The sequence below is a fragment of the Elgaria multicarinata genome, chromosome 3 (assembly GCF_023053635.1).
Source record: "Elgaria multicarinata webbii isolate HBS135686 ecotype San Diego chromosome 3, rElgMul1.1.pri, whole genome shotgun sequence".
NCBI lineage: Eukaryota > Metazoa > Chordata > Lepidosauria > Squamata > Anguidae > Elgaria > Elgaria multicarinata.
The window spans coordinates 27,952,502-27,977,521 of NC_086173.1; the positions used below are offsets into that span (position 1 = coordinate 27,952,502).

General features: G+C 42.8%; 1 protein-coding gene across 1 annotated transcript; it reads right to left on the bottom strand.

Annotated features, from left to right (window-relative positions):
* Positions 1-252: 252 nt before the first annotated feature.
* On the bottom strand, positions 253-22,892 carry LOC134394344 (keratin, type II cytoskeletal 6C-like). Its single transcript, XM_063119726.1, has 9 exons — positions 22,175-22,892; positions 11,152-11,366; positions 10,574-10,634; positions 6,640-6,735; positions 4,967-5,131; positions 3,644-3,769; positions 2,274-2,494; positions 897-931; positions 253-800 (listed from the first exon to the last, which is right to left on the bottom strand). Exons 1-9 carry the CDS (start codon positions 22,739-22,741, stop codon positions 433-435), a joined length of 1,854 nt encoding a protein of 617 aa, XP_062975796.1. The 5' UTR covers positions 22,742-22,892; the 3' UTR covers positions 253-432.
* Positions 22,893-25,020: the final 2,128 nt, after the last annotated feature.

Genomic DNA, 25,020 nt, shown 5'->3' on the forward strand with positions numbered 1-25,020 from the left:
CTTCAGAGCTTGCAGGTGGGTGATGATCACATGTTCAAATGCCTCCACCATTTTTTAGAAACCTGTTGATACATACAAAACTAGTATGTCAGGGGGAAAGGTAGGCTAGAAGCCCACCTTCCTAACACACTAGTTCTGTGTGTGCAAGGAGTTCTTTCTTTCCTTCTTTTTAAAACGGGCAGGGGATATTCAAGTATGCAGTTCTCCCATCTAGAGTCTGGAGTGGTACAAAGCTGCACAAGGTGAATCTTCTGAACTTACGCAATAATGGAATATTTGTCCCTTTCCCCCCCTGTTTCAGTGTTGAGGAAGTATATTGCTTTTGGGGATAGTTACCAGTAAGTGTGTGTATAGGGGTGGGTGGGTAATTGGGGGAGAATCTTTTGTTTCCTGAAGCAGGGAATGTTGAATGCTTTTTTTAAAAAAAAAACCTTAGCTGCTTATTCTCTTGCTTGAGCTTGTAGATGATACAATCTTCACACTTGAGTTGCCCCCTCCATAACTATATCCACCACCAGTGAGACTTCCAGAACCACCTAGGCTGCCTCCACTACTAAATCGGCTCGCTCTTCCTCCTCCAAAACTGACATGGCTGTGTCCACCACCTCCTCCTCCGACGCCATATCCACTTCCTCCTCCGATGCCATATCCACTTCCTCCTCCAACGCCATATCCACTTCCTCCTCCAACGCCATATCCACTTCCTCCTCCGACACCGTATCCACTTCCCCCTCCGACGCCATATCCTGCTCCTCCTCCTCCACCACCACCACTGATGGTGCTGGAACTGCTGACCACAGCTGTGGAGATTGAAAATCATGTTAGGGATGTCCTTTTATCTCTCAAGCAAGCAAGCTGGTTTCCGAATGTAGTTGCATACTGAAGTATATACTTACAGATGTTGACAGGAGTCGGGAAATCTCCTGACATTCTAGTAGGGGAAAGAAAAAACAGCACATTGTAATAACAAGAGATTGTGCCAGATCAATTTGGTGCCCTTCTTCGTTACAGTGATTGTTTTCTTTGATAGAGGAAGTGAGTTTGATGTCATATATCTACATCTCAAGTTAGACTCTTTCAACTGGTCCCACGTGACAAAATTTGAATAACTGGAGCAATAATCCCCAACCTTGTGCCCTAAAGATCTGTTGAACTCCCATCAGTCCTAGGCAGCATGGACAATGGTCAGGAATGCTGGAAGACTTTTCTGGGGCTGTAAGTAAAATAATTATGCCACTCCATTTTACTGCTCCATTTTACTACTCTTTTATTTTAGGTGGAAGTGTTTTTATGCTGTGTTTTAATGCTATGCTTTAGTTGTATGAACTACTCAGAAATTCTATTATACTCAGCGATATATAAATGATACAAATAATTAAATAAGTTGCAGTCCCCTGAAATCTGGAGGGTAGCAATTTGGGAAAGGAGGACCTAGAGGGAACCACAATAAAATGAGGATGCAAATTGGTTGAGAAAACAATTAAAATTCTGATGGTGGGTCACAGCTCCCAGGATGCCCTGTGTGTCATGTAGATGCACAGGGATGATCCCTGGGCGATCCCTGGGATAGATCCCCTGGTCTAGCTATGCCCCTTGGGAACAGAGTGATAGCCCATTAACTAAGAGCTGCCCTTTCCCATGATGAGAGGATTCAGCCACACACCTCCCTGCAGCAGTATTCCAGAGTTCATAGGCTCCTAGCCAACCTAAGGCACCTTTCTCCAACCTGGTACCCTCCAGAGGTTTTTGGACCACAACTGCAGTATTATTTACCATCGACCATGCTGGCTGGGACTGATGGGAGCGGAAGTCCATAATATCTGAAGGATATGAAGTTGGGGAAGACTGACCTAAAGCTACCTTCTCTTTGGCATCCAGTGCTTGTCTGCTCTGTCCACGCTTTCTCTGAGAGTCTAGACTCCTATTCTAAAACTCTTTCTTCAATACTTGAAGGGCCATCTCCAACCTGGTGCCCTCCAAAGGTGCTGAACTACAATACCTATCATCCCCATTCCAGAAAATATGGGAGTTGCAGTTCAACATGTCTGGAGGCTGGGGAAGGCAGACCGACATTCTTCACTTAAGGAATTCTGCATGGTCCTCCTACACACACCCTACTGGGCCATGGCTGCTCAGTAGTCTTGATTCTGAACACAACCAAAGAAGTCACATTTAGACAAAAGTTCAGATGGCAGGGATCTTTTGCACCAGGGATCATTTTTACCTGGCTCCACATTCAGCTAGACAGGTCTACTTTTCCGGCCTGTACCTACCTACACTCCTCTCCCTCTAGCAGTGTCTTGTAGGTGGCGATCTCCACGTCCAGGGCCAGCTTCACATTCATTAGTTCCTGGTAGTCTCGCAGTAAACGAGCCAGCTCATCCTTTGCGGTTGTGAGGGCAGTCTGCAGGTCAAGTAGTTTGTTCCGTGCATCTTTGAGGGCCATCTCCCCGCGTTGCTCACATTCTGCGATGGAAGATTGCAGGCTGTTGATCTGAAAAAGAAAAGGAGAAAAAAAGCTTTGTTTGGTCATTGCTCCTTAATCACACAGCTTGGCTTCCTACATCTTTCCCCGGACACTATTCTAATAGGGAGAGAAGGTAACAAGAGTGGGGGTTGTCTAAGCAACTGTGTATCTGCCAGTTTGTGGGCTTCATAGCACAGGCACCATGAAAATAATCTGATGACAGATTTTGCTTTCCATGCTCAAATCTGGCACATCTATTGGATGGTTGGTACATATGTCATAGGTCCCAGCCCCCAAAAGAGCAATCAATCATTGAAGTACCATACATTCTCTCTCTCTCTCTCTCTCTCTCTCTCTCTCATTTTGCTGCTTTGATTGGTGAGGCTTTTGCTTGCTGTAGCTAATGATGCGATTATTGTTTTTATGGAATGTGGAATGGGATGTTAGTGCTAGTTTAGGATTGGAAGTGGTGTTCCGGTTTTGTCTGGAATGGAAGTACTTTGCATGTAGGAAGGAAAGAAACCCTGCCCACACCACAGAAACACAGTTCTGCACTGTAGTTCCTTCCTCACAGTAAAAATCAAGGGGAGTTCTTTTCGAGAACTGATATCGCAAGATTCTTGCCATGTCATCCATCTTTTCCTCTGCTGACCAATCGATTTCTGTGGCCCTCTATTCCACCCTTCATTTTTTTCTGGAGCCCACCTTCTTTCCTGAGCAAAATTGATCTATGGTACGACCAGGTGGGGTCCTGAGAGGTGTTCCAGTTTTTAGGACACATATTGTCTGAAGGCACCGGATACAGTTCTACAGATGACTCTAAGCCACTCTGGACCTGTTAGTTGCTTGGATGGGAGACATACAGTACATCCCTATCTGCAAGAGCTATAAATAAGCTGCTCTGACATCTTTGGAGGAGAAAAGGAGTGTAATAAACACATAGCTATGTAAGAAATACCAGAAGGATTTTTTTAATATTTTTTTTTATTATTATTTTTGGCTATCTTGTGACTTGCATGAAACTCATCCTTGGATAGGTCAAATCTATACTAGGTTATTACAGTTGGTGAAACCTTGAACCTCATGACATCTGTAGCTGTCTCATTCAAGTGGTTAGCACAAGAAAAGCAGCAGGCTACATGGGGTGGGGGGAACCCAAAATAAAATGTGACTTACTGCTTTCTTCATTATTTCAATCTCAGAGCGAAGTCTTTGGACAATCCGGCTCATCTCTGCAATCTCATCTTTTGAGGATTTCAAGTCGTCGCCGTGCCTGTGAGCTGTCGTCTGCAGTTCCTCGAACTGATATTCACAAAGCAAATAATCAGAGGTGTCATAAATAACTCAAAATAACAAGTATACGTGCATGCATGTGAGTGCACATACATTGTATGTGTTGGTACTAGGCAGGCCTGGCAACTTTACATTTCTACACAGATACCACAAATGGAAAGTTCTTCATGGTACTAATCTGTTGTTTATAGTAGGAACAACTTTTGGATTTTTCTAACAGCAAAAAGTGAGAACTCACTTTTTAATTATTTTTCTACATGAGAGTAAACCTTACATGTCCTTGAGTGTGAACTTATATTCCATGGTGCATTCAGGATAGGACTTTGGGCAGCTGTCCAGGGCCTCACTCAGCAGAATGGGGGACTTGCCACATTTTTAAGTAAGCGAAGAACTATACACTTTACCTTCTAAGGCCTTAGCTAGACCTACCTGTTAGCCCACGACAGAGGAGGGAAAATCTTGCATTGTGTTTAACGTGAGATCCCGCCTCTGTTTACACGCAATGCATGACGACCTCAGAAGGAGAGGCATTGCGCCCAACATTTTTGTTATTATTAAAGGGCCAGCAGAGCATGACCACTTGTGCACAAACAATAAGTAATTTTTTAAATTAAATTATTTTCCCCACCCCGTGCGTGGCTCCTGGCTCCTCGCAAGGAACCGCACAGAGCCGGGTCAAACAGTGGTGCCTGGCCACACGTTCCGAGACCGTGGAAAAACCGGGCCTAAAGGGGAGGGTGAGATCCCGGGGCAAAGGAGGGATGATCCCTCCCTGATCCCGGGATCCCCTGTGTGTTATGTGGATGCACAGGGACGATCCCGGGGATCGCCCCGGGATTTTGCCCCATCTAGCTATGGCCTAAGTGGCTTGGGGTTGGGGTGGGGATAAGACCATTGCCTATGTATTCTATGCTCATTTTGTGTTCAAACACAATTCAGATTATTATTTTTTGGACAGGTACCCATGTAATTTAACATGCTTTTAAAAATTTGGTATCTGGATTTAACCTTTTTCATTGTAAACAGTTTGCTATCTTGGTTACATCTCAAATTTCAGTGTTTCTGAATTCCTGGAGTGGGGAGAACAGTTTGAGTTCCAGTGTAAAATTTGGAGCAGTTCATAAATTCTCTTTCAAATTTCAAGGAGGTTTTTGAATTTCAAACCTGGAGAACATTTTTTGTGTCTGTTGTGCAAAGGACTCTCACCTTATTTTGGTACCATGCCTCTGCCTCAGCCCTGCTCCTATTGGCAATATCTTCATATTGACTTCTGACTTCAGCAATGATGCTGTCCAGGTTCAGGTCTCTGTTGTTGTCCATTTGTAAGATGACACTGGTGTCTTTAACCTGCGATTGCACCTGAGCTAGTTCCTGTGAGAATGATAAAGATTGTAGTTATCAACTTAAGAAGTCTTCTGTAGTCCTTAACCTTGTGTGGGTCTCTGGCACCAGCATTTATTTGCTTGTTCATATATTAGAAGGACTTTTTCAATCTTTTTATTCGAATAAATGCTTAAGGCAGCTTAACAGAAATGTATATTTGCCAACAACAACAAAAAGGAGAAGAAAAGGCCCATATTAATAGCTTGCTCTGTTTTCTTATTAAACTCCCACTACCGAAACAAAATAATCATTTTCCTAAAAAAATATATGCCAAATTTTTACCTTTCTAATTTCTCCAAGAGTTGTCTAATGTTTTAGGTTTTTTTAATTCTTATTGATATTTTACTTATGGACTTTTTTAAAAAAAATGGTGGACCTTTACTTCCTCACTCCACCCCCATAATTCAACAGCTGCCATTCATTTGTATGAGAAAATCAGTGTGTTGCATTTTAGACTCTGTGGCCCGGGGGAAAAACCTGCCTCCAACCTCTGGTGCTTGGTGGCAGGGTTGGCCTTCACATGGGCAGGGTCTACACTACTCTTTATAATAGTTTTGACAACTGTTTGGGCCCAGAACACATTCTGTATGCCATTTTCAAACTGTTTTCAAAGTATTACACCTGCTTGGTATAGATCTGGCCATGGTAGTTGTGATGTGTCTGTATGCATAGAGCACACAGTAACATAACACACCCTCCCAGAGATCCTTGTGTTATACACCCTCCAAGAGATCCTCCCTCACCCATCACCCACCTTCTTGAGAAAAGAAGGATGCTCGTGTAGTTAAAATAATGGCCAGCTTGAAGAGAAAAGTTCACATTTGGGATGCTTCAAGAACAAATAAAAAACACTGCTAAAATAAAGGACAAACTGCAGAAGTTCCAGGAGCTATTTTTGCCCTCCAGATGCCCACTCCTGCCGCAGATCAGACTAAGTTTTAAATGTAATCATCATCATCATTATCATCATCATCATCATCTTCATCTTCACAATAATCATTATCACCAGTTTGCTGTTGAAATGTGGTGGCAAACCACTTCATAGTGCTCAGTAGCACTAAGGGTTAAATATAGCTTGTTTGCTAAGACAAAATTTGACTTTTTTTACCACTCAAAAAAAAAGTGGCAGCAGCTTTTGTGCAGCTTTTAGCACAACTTTGTTTTTGTTTGTTTGTTTGTTTGTTTTTGGGTTGATTTATTGTTTTTTTAAAAATGAGGTTGCGGTAGAGGCAGTGGTGGGTGTTAGGGCTTCATTGGTCACGATTTGCCAATTTTTGTGAACTGCTGAGAGAGTTTCGGCTATTGGGCAGTATAAAAATGTAATAAATAAATAAATGACTCTGATCTATAGGATTGTTGGCATTGGGTATATATATATATATGTGTGTGTGTGTATATATATATATATATATATATATATATATATATATATGATAATGAAGTTGGCTTAGGAGTACATTCCCATGCAGGTATAATAGGGATGAAATGATGCTTACTGAGTCAAAGAGCGCTCTTAAGAACTGAATGTGCTGAGTCAAGGAATCAGCCTTGGATCCCAGGTCTATCTTGTGCATATAGGAGCCATCCACATCCTTAGGAAGAAAAATAAAGACACTATTTAGCATAGGCAGATCAAAGCAGGGTGGGTCAGAGTACAGTTAGTCAATGGCGAACTCTCCAGGAGCTCAACTTGCATGTTCGCCAAGCGCTGCCCGCCCGGCCCTCTTCCAGCCAAGCTGGCCCAGCATGTGCTCCATGTTGCCTGCATCCGAGGCCTCCAGAAAGTGTGCAATTCCCACAGCGTGCCAAGTGCATTTTTCCTCCCTCCCCCGTGCCCTTTTGGCCCCAATGGGCAAGGGAGTGGGGAGAGGCACGGGAAAGTGTACTTACTGGGCCTCTGGAAACTGCACAAATTCCACCAGGCATGCTAATGGCATGGCCTGGGGAATCTGTGTATTTTCCAGAGGCCTGAAAAGTGCGCTTTCCCACCTTAATGCAAAACCCTTCCACTGTAACGGTGCGCAGCTCCTGGACAACCTGCGGCACATGGCCACACGTTCCGCAGTCTTGGGCTCAGCCCGAGACCACAGAAAAACTGGGGCCAAAGGAGAGGGCTATATCCCAGGGCAAGGAAGGGATGATCCCTCCCTGATCCCGGGATCCCCTGTGCATCATGTGGACGATCCCGGGGTTCGCCCCGGGATAAAGCCCCATCTAGCTAAGGCCTAAGATGCACATGGAATCTGCTGTTAAGGAATGTTGGGGGGGGGGTTCTTAACCTTTCACCTGGAACATAGACTTATTCCACAGAATGAAATTCCCTTCTACACGCATCACTATCTGGGACCGATGAATGTGGGGGTGCGAAAGCCTTTAGGGCCTTTAAGATCCCCACTGGAGGGGGAGGGGGACAAACACAATTTTTCCAAGGCTAGGGAAATTGCACATTTTTCACCACACCTAACCGGACCTGCACCTCCATTGTCAACAAAGGGAGCATGGGGCAAAAATCTGCATGGGGATTTTCGACCCATCCTTAAGTACAGTGTAGAGCAATGCTTGTAATAGGACCCAATGTCAGGGGTGGATTGCAGAGTAGATTAGTGTGATATAGCATAGAATTGGCCAGTGTGGCCATACACTGAGATTAAATATTAGGGGTGTGATCCGCTCCGATTAGGAGCGTAGAAGCAGTAGCGGATTGGCCTGCTCCGCCTTACCCAGAGGCGGAGTAGGAGCGGACCACGGACCCCTAGAAGCAAGGCGAAGAGAAGCGACCATTTTTCGGAGCTCCTAGTTCAGGCGGAGCGCTCCGGTCGCCATCTTGAAAACATTTCGCCATAGGATTGCATTGCGGCAAATAATCGCGCATAACTAGGTTGTTTTTGAAGCTATCGTTCTGGAAATTCTTGTGCTCAGAGAGTTGTGGATGGGGGTCATTTTGAGACCATTCTCACCTCTCTGCGTCGTGCGGGTCGCGTGCTATATTTTTTTGAAAATCGGGTCAACCGCGCAGCTCAAATGGCGTTTTCGGATTTTCGCCCATAGGATTGCATTGAGAGAAAGACTCGGGCATAACTGGGTTGGTTTTTAAGCTATCATTCTGAAAATTCTTGTGCACAGAGAGTCATGGATGGGGGTCATTTTGAGACTACTCTCAACTTTCTGCGTCGTGTGGGTCGTGCGCTAGAAGTTTTTAAAAAACCGGCGGGAAAAATACATTTTTCAAAGGGCTGAGGGGCAGAGTCAGCTCCCGGTCATGATCACATGATCCCAAAGTTAGAGGAGGGCATAGGCAAAACGGGTAACTTGGGATTCTGGGAAACTTCTCTTTCTTCATCTGAACGGGCTTTTCCCAGTGTTTTTTAAAACAGTAGCCCCACCAAATGCACAAACACAACCTGAAATCATATACTAAGCCAAGAATAAGAGATAGAAACACAGCACTGCTACCCACCCTAACTTTGGGGAACAACTGAAAAGATGTGGTGCAAGGGGATGAGCTCCCCTAGGGCATCTCATCGTGGACATGCCCCCACTCTCTCCTGCACTGGAAGGCCATTAGAGCCTTCCAAAGAGAGTAAAACGGTGGAGCAATGCCTATTATGAGTCGAAGTGAGCGTTTACTTTTTGTGGTGGAGCGATGCCTGTTATGAGTTGAAGTGAGCGTTTACTTCTTAATCTCAGAGCTGTTGGTAGCTGTCTTGAGTTGAACTGGCAGCTGCTTCCCCCTCCCCCGGGCACGTCCCCCTATTGCTGGTAAAAGACAGATATAGCCTTTTTTTTAAAAATCTTCTTGCTGTTTATTGAGCAACACTGCTGCTTTTAATTCCACCCCTCCTTTGTTTATTTATTGATTTATTCCATTTTATATGCATTACTGGCTTATCCTTGGCTCACTTCCTTATGCCCCCAGAAATGCCAGCTGCATGCCTGCCTGCCTTCCCTCCCTCCTCCCGTGCCCACCTCGCAGGGATGTTGTGTGTGTGTGGCTTTGACTCAGGGGAGAAGTCCTTCCTGCGCTCACTTGGAGTTTTGGAAGTTCCAAATTTTGCAGGTTTAAGCCCCGCCAAAAAACAGGGGATGATGGGATTGCCTTGAGTCTCGGCATGCGTATGTATCCCTGGATAAGCTGTCATGGTGGTGAGTTTGAGGGGTTTTTTTAACGTGCAAAATTGACGGAGCTATGGAAAGGGGTGTTGAATTTTCATAAATTCCCCAAAAATCAGGGGATGATGGGACTGCCTTGAGTCTCGGCGTGCGTATGTATCCCTGGATAAGCTTTCATGGTGGCGTGTTTGAGGTTTCTAACGTGCAAATTGACGGAGCTATGGAAAGGGGTGTGAATGGGGTGCCCGATTTTCAAAAATTCCCCAAAAATCAGGGGATGATGGGATTGCTTTGAAACTTGGCGTGCGTGTGTATACCCCCATGAGGTGTCATGGTGCCAAACATGAGGTTTCTAACTTGAACAGAAAAAAAGTTGTATAATTTTTTAGCTTTCAATGCAAGCCTATGGGGGGGGGAACGGAGCTCCGGATCCGGATCCGGAGCTCCGAGCAGAGCGGAGCAGAAGTGGGCGGAGCGGGGGCGGGGCGGAGCAGCCCGATCCGGAAAATGGCGGATCTGCAAGTGAAGCGGAGCGGGGGGTCCGTGCACACCCCTATTAAATATATATCTTAAGAGGAAAGCTTTCATTTTGCAAAATGTGTTCCGCAAACTTCAATTTAATAGCCAAAATTTTAACATTTTGAAATTTGGAATTCTGGATGAGAATTATGAAAAATTGCTGAATTGAAGAAGCGTGACATTTTATTTCAGCCCTAATGTTAACTGCTGTGTCAGTTCAATAGAACAAAACCTGGGGGCTGTCTATATGAGAAGAAAGCCCCACGGTGGCTGCAAATTTCTGCTGCATCAGTTATATGACGCAGCTGCAGATTCACAGCCAGTGCGGGGCTTCCCCGTGAAGCTGCACATTGAAAAAGCTGGGAACTTAACCCAACTTTTTCAGTGGAAACAAGGTCAGTACAGCTCTTCCACCATCTGACTTTGCTCCGGGGCTGATCTGGCGGTGGTCCTGGTGGAAGGTGACCGACGATTGGTCGGCTTCCACCAGGAAGAGGATGGAGGGCAGCTCCGGTACCCAGATGACTGCTGGAAGCATGGTGCGCCATCCTTGGTGTTGGATTACCCAGTGCCATCCCAGGTAAAGAAAAACACAGGGTTTCTGAGGAAGGAGCATCAACTTGACACCAGAAGACAGGGCCCCGATGTTCTCCAGATTTTGTATGGGTGCTGAATATCAGAAATGTACCACCATTAACTCATTATTCTAGCACTGAAGATGCTTACAATACAAATCATGGTGTGTAAATGAAATTAGAAGGATTGTTCCAGTTTTAAGTTTTCTAAAGCAGTGCTACTTACCTTTTTGAGCACCACAAAGTCATTTTCACAAGCTGTACGTTTGTTAATTTCATCCTCATATCTGTGAGAAATGATAAATTATATCATTATCATCATTACCGATTGATTTATTGCATTTATATCCCACCATTTCTCCTCCAAGGGACCTAAAGCAGTGCGCATAATCCTCCTCCTCCTCCTCTCCATTTTATCCTCACAAAACAACCTTGTGAGGTAGACTGGGCTGATAGTCTGTGTCTGGCCCAACATCACCCAGTGAGCTTCATGGCTGAGTGGGGACTAGAACCCAGATCTCCCAACTCCCAGCCCAATGCTGTAACCACTACACCACACTGACTCTCGTCATCATTAAAGAATATGAAATACTTTACAGTTCTCATTGTCTATATCTTCCTAACAACACTGGGAAGCAGGTGACATCAGGAGACAGTGGCTTGCCCAAAGCCTTTCAGGAAGCTGTCTGCTTCAACAGAGACCTTTATCTCAAGAGAGTGAGCTATTGTTGAATAATAGTTTTGCCTACCCTTGGCTGAAGTCCTAGGTATTCCCCCACCCTCTCATCTCTCCCTCTTACATACTTGTTCTTGAAGTCCTCCACAAGCTCTTGTGTGTTCTTCAGTTCAATGTCCAGGTGGTTTTTGTCGTTGACAAGGCTCTCGAGCTGCCTCCGGAGATTGTCAATGTAAGACTCATAAAGGGGCTCCAGGTTGTCTCTCAGAGCTGGAGTGCCCTGCTGGTACAGCAAGTCCCACTTGGTCTCCAGCACTTTGTTCTGTTGCTCAAGAAATCGCACCTAAAATGCAAGCAAAGAGGCAAGTGGTTATTTTTCTTGGAGAGCAACATGGGAGTCAATTTGAAAATGTGGATGCTCATCCATGGGAACCACACGGTCAGTCACAGGACCCGTGTCAATAGATCCCCCATGTGCATTTGGAGGTGTTACAGTCCCCTGTGCGTTTTCCTGGAATGCTTTGATTGGCTACCAGGATACTAATACCAGAAAAAGCACAAGCTCTTTTCTCAACCCTCTCTCCACCTCTTCAGTATGTTTGAAAATATATTTTTTCTCTTTAACAATTTTATTGTTTTCTACAAAAGAATAGGGGGGAAAAGACAAGCAAAGAAAGAAAACATAACAGAACATCACACAACTAACAATACAATACATCTAATGACACATATGCAACACATATAAGGCTATGTTCCATTTGAGGCAATCTCAATGATTACAGTTGAAATGGAATTTACACCATTTTTTTAAAAAATCAGCAGTATTTAACACATTTATTTAAATAATTTTAAAGGTTTAAATGGTGAAATTTTAAAAATACACTTTGAAGGACAACTAAAATCATAAAAGATACGTCAATATCTTTCTGTGGCAGTAAATGTTACAGTACCACATCTAATTTACACTCTGTTTTCTAAAAACCAAACTGTATCTGTTGCTAGAAATGGTGTGAGCAGGAAATGAACTAGAAGAATATAAATTCACATTACTGAATTAAGAAGAGCTTTTTCTCCTCAAATTCAGTATCTCTCTGTTTCCAGTCATTGCAATGCATCCGCTCATGCATTCAGTTGGCTTGGATACTGAGAAAGGAAGAGGAAGTGTACAGTAGAATGTAACACTCACACACATGAAAAAACACACCACATAATTTTTTCATGAACAGGCCCATGAGGTTCTGTTGCCCATGCTGACTGGGTCATGCTAGGATTTGTTGGACTTTTTTCTGTCTAGACATGCATAGAATTGCACCTGAAAAAATTAAGACAAAGTTAGAAATATAGAATGGTTGATGGTGCCATCATATGTTGGCAGTAGCCATAGGACAGATCAGATCTCCCCTTCTGAGAGTGGAGAGAGAGGTCCAATCTCAGAGATGGAAATCTGACTTCAGAACCCCTCTTCCAGGCCCTGCAAACACTTCTGGAGTTCTTAATTCTCCAATCCTGGAGAGAGGGACAAGTGGGCAGATTGGGAATCTTCAGGGGCATGTTTAGCCTGGAGAAGAGAAAACTGAAGTGAGACACGATAGCACTTTTCAAGTACTTGAAAGTTCTCACACAGAGGAGGGCAAGGATCTCTTCTCAATCATCCCAGAGTGCAGGACACGGACTAATGGGCTCAAGTTACAGGAAGCCAGATTCCAGCTGAACATCAGGATAAAATTACTGACTGTTAGAGCAGTACGATTATGGAATCAGTTACCTAGGGAGGTTGAGGGCTCTCTCACACTAGAGGCATTCAAGAGGCAGCTGGACAACCATCTGTCAGAGATGCTTTAAGGTGGATTCCTGCATTGAGCAGGGGATTGGACTTGATGGCCTCATAGGCCCCTTCCAACTCTACTATTCTATGATTCTAGGATCCAAAACTCTCCCAGTCCCCAGCACCCACACATGGGGTGGTGGTGGAATTTATGCTAGATCTGGAACTGGTACAGAAAAAATTCAAACCCAAGACAGAAGGGAGAAGAATGCTTCTCTCCCTTCATTTCTGCCCTGCTAGCATGAGCCACAGGGTTTTGGATGCTTTCAGAGCTTTCCACATTGGGCATCAGGATTGCTCAGTGAGTCGAACTAAAATGCTCTGACAGGTTGGATTCATGTTTAGACATAGACTTGAAGAACCAGTTTAAAGACTGTAGAAATATATAATGAAAGTCTGCTCAAACGTAGGGCTGTGCGAATCAGCAAAACCTGGAGCTCACCAAAGTATTCTGAATTCTATCTTGAAGCTCCTTCTGAATCAAGTCTGTATCAGATTGGAACTTTGTCCGCCCTGCACCCCCACACACACACACAGACACCACACACACACAGGAAAATCCATGCTTATTTTTTTCCTCCAATGTACACGTCACTTGTGCACATCTGAAAATGTACGCTTTCTTCTCCCATTGATTAAAGAGTACTTCCAGAACATTTGAGAACTACAAGTTCAACCACAGCTTTTAAAGCTCAACTAAAAACTTTTCTTTTTCCTAAAGCTTTTAAAACTTGATGTTGTGCAGACTTCTACTGTTACTTTCTACTGTTAGTTTTTCCCTACCCTGTGCCTGCTTACCCTACCCTGTACCTGTTTGCATTCTCTTCCCCTCCTTATTGTTTTACTATGATTTTATTAGATTGTAAGCCTATGCGGCAGGGTCTTGCTATTTACTGTTTTACTCTGTACAGCACCATGTACATTGATGGTGCTATATAAATAAATAAATAATAATAATAATAATAATAATAATACTTGTGTACATTTTTCAAAAGTAAGCATTTTACATGGACAATTTTCAAATGAACGTGTGCTGTCGAAAGCAATTTCTTTGGTCTGCAAATGACATTGCCAGTTCGGAAATGTATGGACTTTGGCCACAACGTATGTCCAAGTCCATGTATAATCTTGATTAACTTGATTAATGGTTTAATTTGTTTTTTAGCTGTGTATATTTATTGTTATTATTGTTTTATATTGTATGATTTTATCTGTACGCTGCCCTGAGATCCTAGTGATATAGGGCGAGATACAAATAAATAATCTGGAACGTGTGAACTTGATAAAACCTGATATATATTTTTACAAAAAAATGAACTAAAAGACATTTTTCATGCATTCTTAGCTCAAAGTACATTTGGGAAAGTGGACAAAAGGTCATCTTTTCTAGCCAGTAGGTGATGTTTATTATAATTAAAGGAGAGTCAACTTTCTTTATATCTTTTGGGAGTGAGCATGTACTAATTTTGATAATTCATTCACCAATATGGGAATGAACAAAATGCAGCCTTTTCCCCCTTGTTTGTGGCTAAACGTCTTTCATTGAAACTGTCCGAATAATATATTATCAAATAGAATCAATACACAGGCAAATTTCCTAACAGTTGTTCCATGCTCTAATGAAGAAATTTGCCCATTATTCCAGAATATAGGATTTTAAACTGTGGGAACTGAACACCTCTTGTTCTTCTTTACCAAAGACACACTGGGTGGCCTTGGGCAAAAGTCTATCTATCTCACAGCTTCAGATCCTTCATCTGTAATACACAAGAATTACAGTAATAAGGAACTTAGCCTAAAGGGATGTTGTAAGAATTAATGAGATAATGATTATAAAACTTGGCACAAGGATAAAGTGCTGCTGACAGTTGAATCCCAACACGGGGCTTGGTTGCTTTCTGGCAAGGAGAAGATATTTCTCCCTTTAGCTGGAGGGCAGACCCCCTGTTCATCTTGATGGGAGAAGTTAGAAGCAGTGGGAAACAGTTGCTCTTCAAAGCACAGGCACCAAGGACCTCCTGGAAACAGTGGGATTAGAGGTGGACAGATCTGTCAACTTCAGTTTGTCTCATTAAGCCTGTTTTAAGTCCAGTTCCTCTCAAACTTAGATTTTGCATGAAAATCCATGCACATTTTTGTATAATTTTTCCTAATATAATGCTTTTTTTACTGTTAATGTCACTAATTCACATATTTTTGTGTGCACTTTCCCGTATTGTAGGCATTTTTGAATGCATTTTTTTTGCTAAAGCATTACACTGCAAAATTCAGAGAACTGTGAATTTGGAAGGATAACTGAGTTTCAATTCAGCATTGACTCTAAAGTGCAAAATAAGCCAAATAGCAATTAAAATGTTGACTGAACAAATTTCTTCTCCATCCTTATTTATTACATATCCAAGTGAGCGTCACTTTAGATACTACATTTAGGGCACAATCCTATGCATGTTTAGACAGAAAAAAAGCCCTACCACTCCAGGTATCCTCCAGACAGGATGCTAGGAGTTGTAGGACTTTTTTCTGTCTAAGTATGTATAGGATTGTACCTTTAGTTGAGGAACAAACTATGGGATAGACAAGCTGAATTTCAGATATGACATTGCCGTAGAAGAGAATGGAGCACCCCCTGTTTCCTACATGGCAAGGTAAGGCACAAAGTTGCTTTTGGAGTTGACAACTTTCCCCAGCTGGACACAATTGATAGGAACAGGGGGTGGGCTACTGTAAATGTTTGGCCTCCCATAGCATCAAGAACCTGGTTGGAATTATTATAAACACAGAACAGTCATGACATAAAGATCAGAAGCAAGGGTTCTGGTCAATCCTGGTTGGGTGGACAGCGCACCCTGTAGAAATTATAGAAACCATTTCCCATGAACCTCTGAAGTCAAGTTTGACATAATTGTAGGCGATGCATGTCCCATGAACCTTAAAGGTCTGATCCCACGTTACATTTTAGCACATGTAAATCCTTACTGGGGTTTGAAGATGCCCATAGTTTTCAGTGTGAGAATATCTGCACCAGTATATTTCTGTTTTGTCCCATACATTTGTCAACAAGGAAAGTGGCCATGAGAGCTATCTACTCACATCTTGATATAATAAGGAGGCGTACTACTGCAATCATGACTTCCATCTACATTCACTTTTTCACCAATCCACACACACTCTTTTCAGTCCCACCTACAGCTTATACCAGCCCCAATACAACAAGCAAATAAGCATACCAAAACAAACTTTTTGCACATTCAGCAATATTCAATGCTGAATCTAACATTCCAAAAAAGTTGCCATTTACATTTCGTTCATTCATTTATTATATTTCTATCCCACCTCATAGCAGAAGCTCTCTGGGCGGTTCACAAGCTTGTTTCGCTAAGTTGTTAAGATGATTTGTGCCTAGAAACCATAGTATCTAAGCAGCCGTGAATCAATCTGTATCCAGACTGTGCCAGTTTCACATGCATGCAGTCAGAGTCCAGTCCATCTAATTTCCACATTGTTTTGCATTTTTTATAGCTGCATGAAAATTTACATTTATTTTCATATGCAACTCTCCTTAACACAGGCTTCCTAACACAAACCTCTTATATATATATTTCCCTAATATACACAGTGTCGGGGCCCAGCATATATAATATAGACCAGCCCCGGCACACAGTTTTGTATGCATCTTTCCCTAACATACTGTTTTGATATGCACATTTTGAGCTGAGAACTGCGTTGTAACATTTGGAGAAGTGTGAAATCAGAAGGATAACTGTGTTCTTCTCTGCATATTTGTCCAGGAAATATGAATTAGTTTGGTTTATTTAAAAAGATGGACTGAAAAATATTTCCTGCAATTCTGTACAGTGCATTGACTTTTATAGGCCTTTCTTGATTGGGATGACTGTGTAATTCATTTTCCCCTCTCTCTCTCTCTCTCTCTCTCTCTCTCTCTCTCTCTTTCTCTCTCTCCCTCTCTCTCAGCAGCTTTGTTTTAATTATTCTGATTATGGAAATCTAATACAGCTACAGATTCTGTCCCATCTGCTCAGCTGTTCAGGAATCTCCTCCCTCCTTCCTTTTCATTATGAATCTGAAAAGCCATTCCATTCTTCTGGCAGGTTGAAGATATAATATCTTTGTTAAAGCAACCTGTCAGCACTTTGGAAAGCAATTAATACCTCAAAGGGAAATGCTTTGAATAAGGCTTGGCATAAAATTGACACGGTTAGTGTCAGATATGGTTTTAAATGAGGTGAGACATTACATCTACTTTAAAATCATTGGATTTTGTCCATCTGGAGGATATTGACACAGTTTAAAGGATTCAGAGAGCTGCAAGAATGATGAATGATGAATGTGGACAATACAATGAGAAGAGGAGCGAGGAGAAGATTACATTTGCTTACAGACAAACAGCAAATTCAGCACCGTCGTGTGGGTATTCACAACCCTTCTCTCTACGTTGGTTGGGGGATTATGAGAGTTATATATTCCAGCACATCTGGAGGGTGCCAGTTTGGGGGAAGGCTGATGTATGGAAACACACACAGCAGAGCTAAATGAACCTGCATCCCCATTATCTCAATTGTTTTGGACATCAGTAGGTGCTGCAGCTGCATAAAAGATGGCAGAGAGGAATTTTCTCTCAACCAGGAAAGGACAAACTGAATACGGCTTAATAAATTACCCCCACAGCATACATGGGACCACTTGGTAAGATGGTTGAGAGAAGTTACCAACATAACCCAGATAGCTATCATTTTACCACATATCCCACTACATATCTGCTTCGGATATGCAGAATTCATCATTTTAAACTGCAGGGAGTCAAAATATATGTTCAATATTATGGGGGACATTCTGTCACCACCAGAATAGTTGGAAACCAGCTTAAGATGGTGAGGTGGCCATGTGGAAAATCCATTAAATCCAATTCATCCAGTGAATTTTACAAAGCTGCTCTCTTACATTTGCTAGGCCGACCTTACTCAAAACAAGTATCTCAAATCAGACCTCCCATCAGGAAGACACTAGATCATATGCAGGCTTATAAAGGGCTCTGCTCCCCCCACCCCCTTTTATTTTAAGGTAGAGAAATATTCATGATGCCATCTCTGACCTGAAATGAATACATACAAACCAAACAGCAGCTCACTAACTTCTTGGCTTTTGGCAAATTTATGTATAATCCATATATTTGTGGCTATATAGATGTTGCTATATGGAACAATTCAAAATGCCCTCTACGGCTCAAGGCTATAAAGCCCTCTACGGCTCAGGTCCAGGTTATTGAAAGACCGTATTCTCCCATATAAGCCTGCCCGTGCTCTGAAATCTTCTGGGGAGGCCTTTCTCTCAGTCCCACCAACTTCCCAGGCACGCCTGATGGGTACGTGGGAGAAGGCCTTCTCGGTGGCTGCTCCAAGGCTCTGGAACTCCCTTCCTAGGCTGGATCCCTCTATGCTACACTTTCGGAGGCACACAATGGGCCTTAATCCCATGCACATGTGTATTGCAGGAGTGGTGAAACTCTGGCTTGAGGGCTGGATGCACCTCCTGGTTTATTTCATCTGGCTCTGGGTGGTTGGTTGGATACTGATGCTGAAGGTGCTCTGAGCATCTTCCAGTGGAACCAACCACCTCCACCAGTACCCCATTGGCCTTTTTAGAGAGAAGGGAAGGAACAGCAAGGAGAGCAGGCAATTGGGTACTGGCTGCAGCTGGAAGGCATTCCAAGCACCTTCTAGCAGCAGACTCCAACTCTCCCCATCTGTTTTTCCAGCTTTGGTGGAAATATTCCCTGATAGAATGAGCAGGTGTGTGTCCACCTGTCTCGTTCGCCAGAGACAATTATAATATTGTACTTGCGAGACAATAGACACAGTTTCAGAAGATGGCAACATCCCAGCATGCTCTTCCTAGCCATTACAATGGGTTTTTATTGATTTATGGTAAATGTATTAAACAGTTAAGAATCTATAATACAATTGATTGCAGGTGTCCCACAATTCATTTTTTTCCCTTTAGAGGCCCATCACCCTTGAAGAGAAAAAATTGCCATTTCTGCACCTGCCTTTTCCCCCAGGATTGTCCCGGGATCATCCCTGAGCATCCAAATGACACACAGGGGGCATGTCTACACCAGGCCTATATCCCAGGATCAGCCTGGGATTGTTCCTGTACATGTAAATGACACAGGGGATCCTGCGAGCAGGCAGGGACGATCCCCTCCATTTGCCTGGGATAATCCTTAAGTGTAGAAAGAGCCAGGATCTCCCACTTACATTGCATAGGATCACATCCTAGGATTCTTTAATCAGGTGGCAGCCCTAGCATGCATGCCATTATGTACAAGCATTTAAGTGGCTGGGTGCAAGGTGAGATGTAGCATAGGTCAGAATACAAAGATCTCCTTTAGGCATGATGTTTAGGGAGTTAGAACATTTTTAGCTTACTCCCCCTTCAAACCAGATGAGACCCATCACAGCAAATCACAAGCTGTTTTAGTATCTTCCCTGATACCCAGCCACAGATTGGCTTGTGACAATGGATGGGGAGGGGAGGGAGATGTGTCTGGAATAGATCAAGTGCAACCCCCACCCTCACCCCCATGGGCACCCAGTACTAGCTGCATCATCTTTGGATCCTGGCTGGCATTTAAAGTTACAGCTCACTGGAACATCCTATAAAGACCATATAATACCAGACTTTTAAAAATCGCATTTGCTCCCTATACACTTCTGGTTGAAATTCAAGGTGTTGGCAATGACCTTTAAAGCCCTAAACAGGTTGGAACCTTGGTAGTTCTGGGAGTGCTTCTCCCTATATGTGCCTGCCTGAGATTTGAGATCTGTTGGAGGAGCCCTCCTCTGTGTCCCACCAATGCGAGACATACATTATGGTGGGACACGGAAGAGGGCTTTTTCTGTTGTGGCATCCCACTTGTGGAATACCCTTCCCTTGGAGACCCGACTGGCACTAACACTGGCTTCATTTTGGCTCCAAGTTAAAACATGGTTCTTTATCAAAGCCTTTGAGGGCTAAATTCTCCATGGTCACACATAGTTTAAATTGTTTTTAATTGTTTTTATTCTTTTAAAAAATCTACTGGTTTGATTTTGTTAATGATTTAATGCTGTTTTAGCTGTGTATATTATGTTTACATTGTTCTGATTTTATCTGTACGCCGCCCTGAGATCCCAATAGGGATCTCATGTTTAAGAGGGTTTAAGAGGCGGGATACAAATGTTTAATAAATAAATAAATAAATAAATAAAACTAATTCAAGATTTGGTATTTAAAAAGTAACTTTCTGAAATGAAAAAAAAAATGCCAAAAGCAAAACCTGAAATGATTCCATTAAAAAACAAAAACAAAAATCCTACTTCAGGTTCTGAAACATTATTGCATTTAAAAAAAAAATCATGACATTTCATTTCCATTCCATGTGAAATGCATGAAAAGTAGTTCACTCAATCCTATGGAGTTTTAGATAGGAAAAGTCCTGCAATTCCCAGCATGCTCTAAAAGTAGTTCACACACATCATGATCTCCTAGCATGGAAAATTTAATATAAGAACAGCTGGATCATACCAAAGATCTATCTTATCTAGTCCAGCTTTCAGTTCCTATAGTAGCCAATCAGGTGCCCCAATGGGAGGCCCAGAAGCAGAACATGTGCAATAATACCCTCCCACTCATCTTCCCAAGCAACAGTTTTATACCTTAGGGGAAAACAAATTGTCAGTTATAGCCCAGTAGATGCATCTCACAATGTCAGGAAAAGAGATCCTGGTTTGAGAAGCAGTGTGGTGAAACTGTGCCTCAAACTCTTGCTCTGGTACAGAATGACTGTTCAGGGATCCAGTGGTTTGTGGCTCACACCACCACCACCTACTTCTAAATGGTGTTCTGAGCCTAAATATCCATGAAAAGCTATCTAAAAGCCTAGAATAGCCCTAGTTCAAAGTCAGTGAAAATTTTGTTTTAGAGGAGCTGGCTTATACTGAAAACTCCATCCAATGAGCATTTTATTGCACACTCATTACTGGGCACTCCCGGAGTTTGCTTAGGTCCATCACATCTCATTGTTTGCCTCCCGTGCCCCTTCCGGCCTTCCTTGTACGACAAAAAAAAAACCCTAAGTCTGATTTTTTTTTAAACTTGGAATTGCTGCTCTCTCCTGCTGGTTGCAGGAGAAACAGCGCCATTAAAACAGTGGACTCAATGGGCCTCGTGTTCATTGGGTACCTCCTCTTTTGAAAGAGGAAGGAACTTGAGGAAGGAAAACACAGGAGGAGAAGCGAGGTAGGGAGCGTGTTAACCCCTGGTGTGATGGAGCTTTGAATGAAGCCGATGGACAATCTAGCCTACTTCCATCAGTGACTTTTGAGTATCTCTGTTAGATGCTCTGGATTGAATTTAGGACTTTGCAATGCGTTCTACCACTGAGCTTAACCCATTCCACTCTATGCTGATATAGTAGTATATATGCATTTTCCTAAGCCCCAGCAAGTCATAGAATCAACTCTTTAAGTACATGTGATCAACAGAATGGCACAGAAGCTAAATTGAGCTTATGTGCACTGGAACATGATGACAAGATGGTACCCAAAGTCCTTGGAATTCAAGGATCCAGATGGCATACATGCCAAGTTTAGAAGGATACAGATCACAGTTTAAATTACATTTGGCACTGAGACACTCGCCTTGTCAGTTAATTATGAACAGATATGGTTTATCTTTTTACAAAGGTATAAATGAATAGAATCACATAATTTGAATGGTGTCCAACCAATCATTTCATCCAACCCATTGTTTCCAGACAAGATATCCTTCCTATACCTATAGCATTCATAAGAGGTGCTTGTCCAACCTTTGTGGGACAACCTCCAAACAAAGAAAGGATGCTACACAACTTCCCTAAAAGTAGCTAATTGCATTGCTGAGCTGCCCTTACAGTTAGGAAGTTCTTCCTCATATCAAAGCATAATTTACAGCAATTTGTCCTTGCCCTAGAATTAAAATGGTCAGAAAACCTGAATTTTATTGTTTGGGGCCTAGTGATTCTGTCCTCCTTATGCTCTTAGATATCTAGAAAGATAGACTAAATGGCATCATACTAATGACTTGTATTGAAAGAGAACTGTTATTCGCTCCTTGTTTTAAAAATATTATTAAATCATGTTTGTCCTCCTCCTTTTTCCTTTTGTGCTATTTATTTATTTATTTGTTACATTTTTATACCACCCAATAGCTGAAGCTCTCTGGGCAGTTCACAAAAATTAAAACTATAATAAACCATGATACAATTTTTTCCCCATATCCCATCTTACCTTGTCGATGAAAGAGGCAAATTTGTTGTTGAGAGTTTTGATCTGTTCCCTCTCTTGCACTCGAACTCTCTGGATCTCAGGATCAACTTCCACATGCAGAGGAGCCAGTAGAGTCTTGTTGACAATAACATTATGTATTCGCCCTGGTGCTGGACAGGGACCTGGGCCTGAAAGGGCATATCCACCACCACCAAAGCCTCCAAGATGACTGCCCAGGGCAACACCACCGCCAAAGCCAGGGCCACTGCCAAAGCCAGGACCACCGCCAAAGCCTACACCACCACCAATACCTCCATAACCCCCACTAACACTGCTGTATCCTAGACCACCACCCAAACTTCTTCCACCATAACCAAAGTGACCTCCTCCACCACCAGAAGCTACTCCCATGGATATCCGCTTGCTTCCACCATAGCTGTAGAGACTTCTGCTGCCAAAGCCACTAGAGAAAGCTCCCACTGGGACGATGGAAGTTGAGCTGCTGCCCACTCGGAAGCCACTGCCAGAAACAGAGTAGCCCCTTCTTCCACCTGTTGAAAATGATCTGGAACTGAATTGCCGGCTCATGGTGGCTCCTTGGGAAGAGTGGAGTTAGGATGGCAAGGTGATGAAGAAGGAAGATCAGAGAAGAGACTGGAGGAGACCGAGAGCCCCCTGTGATGTGGGAGTGGGAGACTTCTCCTTATATGTGTTTGAAGTACTGGGCTTGGTTGCATGGGAATGGGAAGATTAAGGCAGAATATTTCATCAAGGGCTTGGCTTGCCTTCAAGCAATGAGTTCTCCACTAACGGCTCAACACCAAACGCAACACACCTACTAGATAGCTTTCATTCGTCAAAATTGCTTGCATTGCAATCCTAGCTTGTTTGCATCTCTTTCATGTTAACCGCTACCAAGTTTACTTTCTTCAAAGGGGTTTAAGCTAAGGTGAATGAGACCATATAATGCAAGGGTTCTTCTGTACCAGTTAATAGCGTTGTGTAGAGAGATGTACTTGCATAACAGATGTACAAGTTAAGATGAATGGTGCTCTGCAAAAGCTATAGTTTGCACTCCTTCAGAATGAGATTCCCGCTTAAGAGACTCCAGGGTCGTTTCTACACCTGCCTTTTTCCCCAGGATCATCCCTGGATCATTCCTGTGCATCCAAATGCCACACAGGGGATCCCGGGAGCAGGCAGGGACAATCCCTCCATTTTCCTAGGATAACCCTTAGGTCAAAGGGCCTAGGAATAAAAGATATGAGGTCTGGCTTTTTAATGCAATCAAATACATAAGTCCATCAGCCAGGATCATCTAAAGGAGGAAAGAAGGTCCACCAGTTTGGGTAACTTTACATCAGCCTTCGCCAACCTGGATCCATCCAGATATTGTGGTCTATAGCTCCCATCAGCCTCAGCCAGCATATCCAGTGGTCAGGGATGGTGGGGTTTATAGTCCAAATATAGTCTTATAGGAAGAACCCAGATTGGGGAAAGCTGCTTTATATACATTGATTTTCTATGAATCCTCAGTGATTTGACAAACTATGGATAGAGTCTATATGCAATGCAAGTAGGGATGGGCAACTCTGCCAAGTTCAATTTCACTCCGTTTCTCATCTGTAAGTTTGTTTCAGCTCTTCTGCATTGGTTTGCAAATTTGGCAGTAAAAAGTCCAAATAAAATCTTGTAAGTATTTTCATGGACATTTCTTCCAATAGAGCACTTTTCCTAGTGTGCAAACTTATTGCAAGTAATTTTGCTCTAACATAACATGGTCTTGTGCTTATTTCCTTCCAATATAAACTTTTTGTGCAGTTTTCCTTAATATATGCATTTTTGTGTGATTTTATTATTGTTTGCAAATTGTATCACAACATTTGGAAAAGTGAAGATTTGGGGGCACAAGTGCATTTCAGTTCCCACATGGGCATATGGGTTCAGAAGATGCGCATTGAAAGTTCACATAAAAATTCAGACAGAACTAATTTCTCATCCATCCATAATTTTGAGTAACAACACATTTTTTATTTTCATGGATACACTATTGCTGATACACTATGTCTATCCACTGCTTCTGTGCTAATCTAAAAATAGCTATGAAACATGTTAAATGCAGATACCTCCATTTCATAGAATCATAGAATAGTAGAGTTGGAAAGGGCCTCCAAGGCCATCAAGTCCAACCCCTGTTGAAAACATTCCTGGGTTTCAATGGAAGGATCTGTTTCAGGGGTGTAGTATTTTGTGCCCTTATCCTTCCGGGGAAGGATTTCATAAGCAAATTTCTAATAAATGTTTCCAGTTTATATTCACAATACAAAGACTTACCTCTTAAAACTAGCACTGTGCTGAATTTTTGATCTATGTATTTTCAACCATTCATTGCAGGGAGATGGGAGAAAAGAAACTGCACCCAAAATTTGTGGCAAGGGGTGAGGATTTGGGAGAAATTTCTCAGGGTGCAGAGCTTCAGTGCTTACCTTGCTGTAAAAAGGTGGGTGAGGAGGTGCTCTCTTTCTTAAATCATGTTCTGTCTTTGCAGCCTCTCCAGCTGCTTGAGCTTCTTGGAAAACACCCTGGAGGACTTGATCAGGAGAACCTCCCTTGGGACTACTACCCTGTTCTGCTGGCTGCTGAGTCCCTGAAAGCTGAGAGAGGCATTTTTGGTTTTGTTTCATTGTTATTAAAAAGTTCGAAGAAGAAGAAGAAGAAGAAGAAGAAGAAGAAGAAGAAGAAGAAGAAGAAGAAGAAGAAGAAGAATCACTCCTCGCTCAGCTTTCAGACCCTCAGCAGGAGCAGAAATGGAAAAGCCCCAAGGGAGGGTGTCCTAGCTAGGTCCTCAAGAAGGCTTTCCAAGAAGC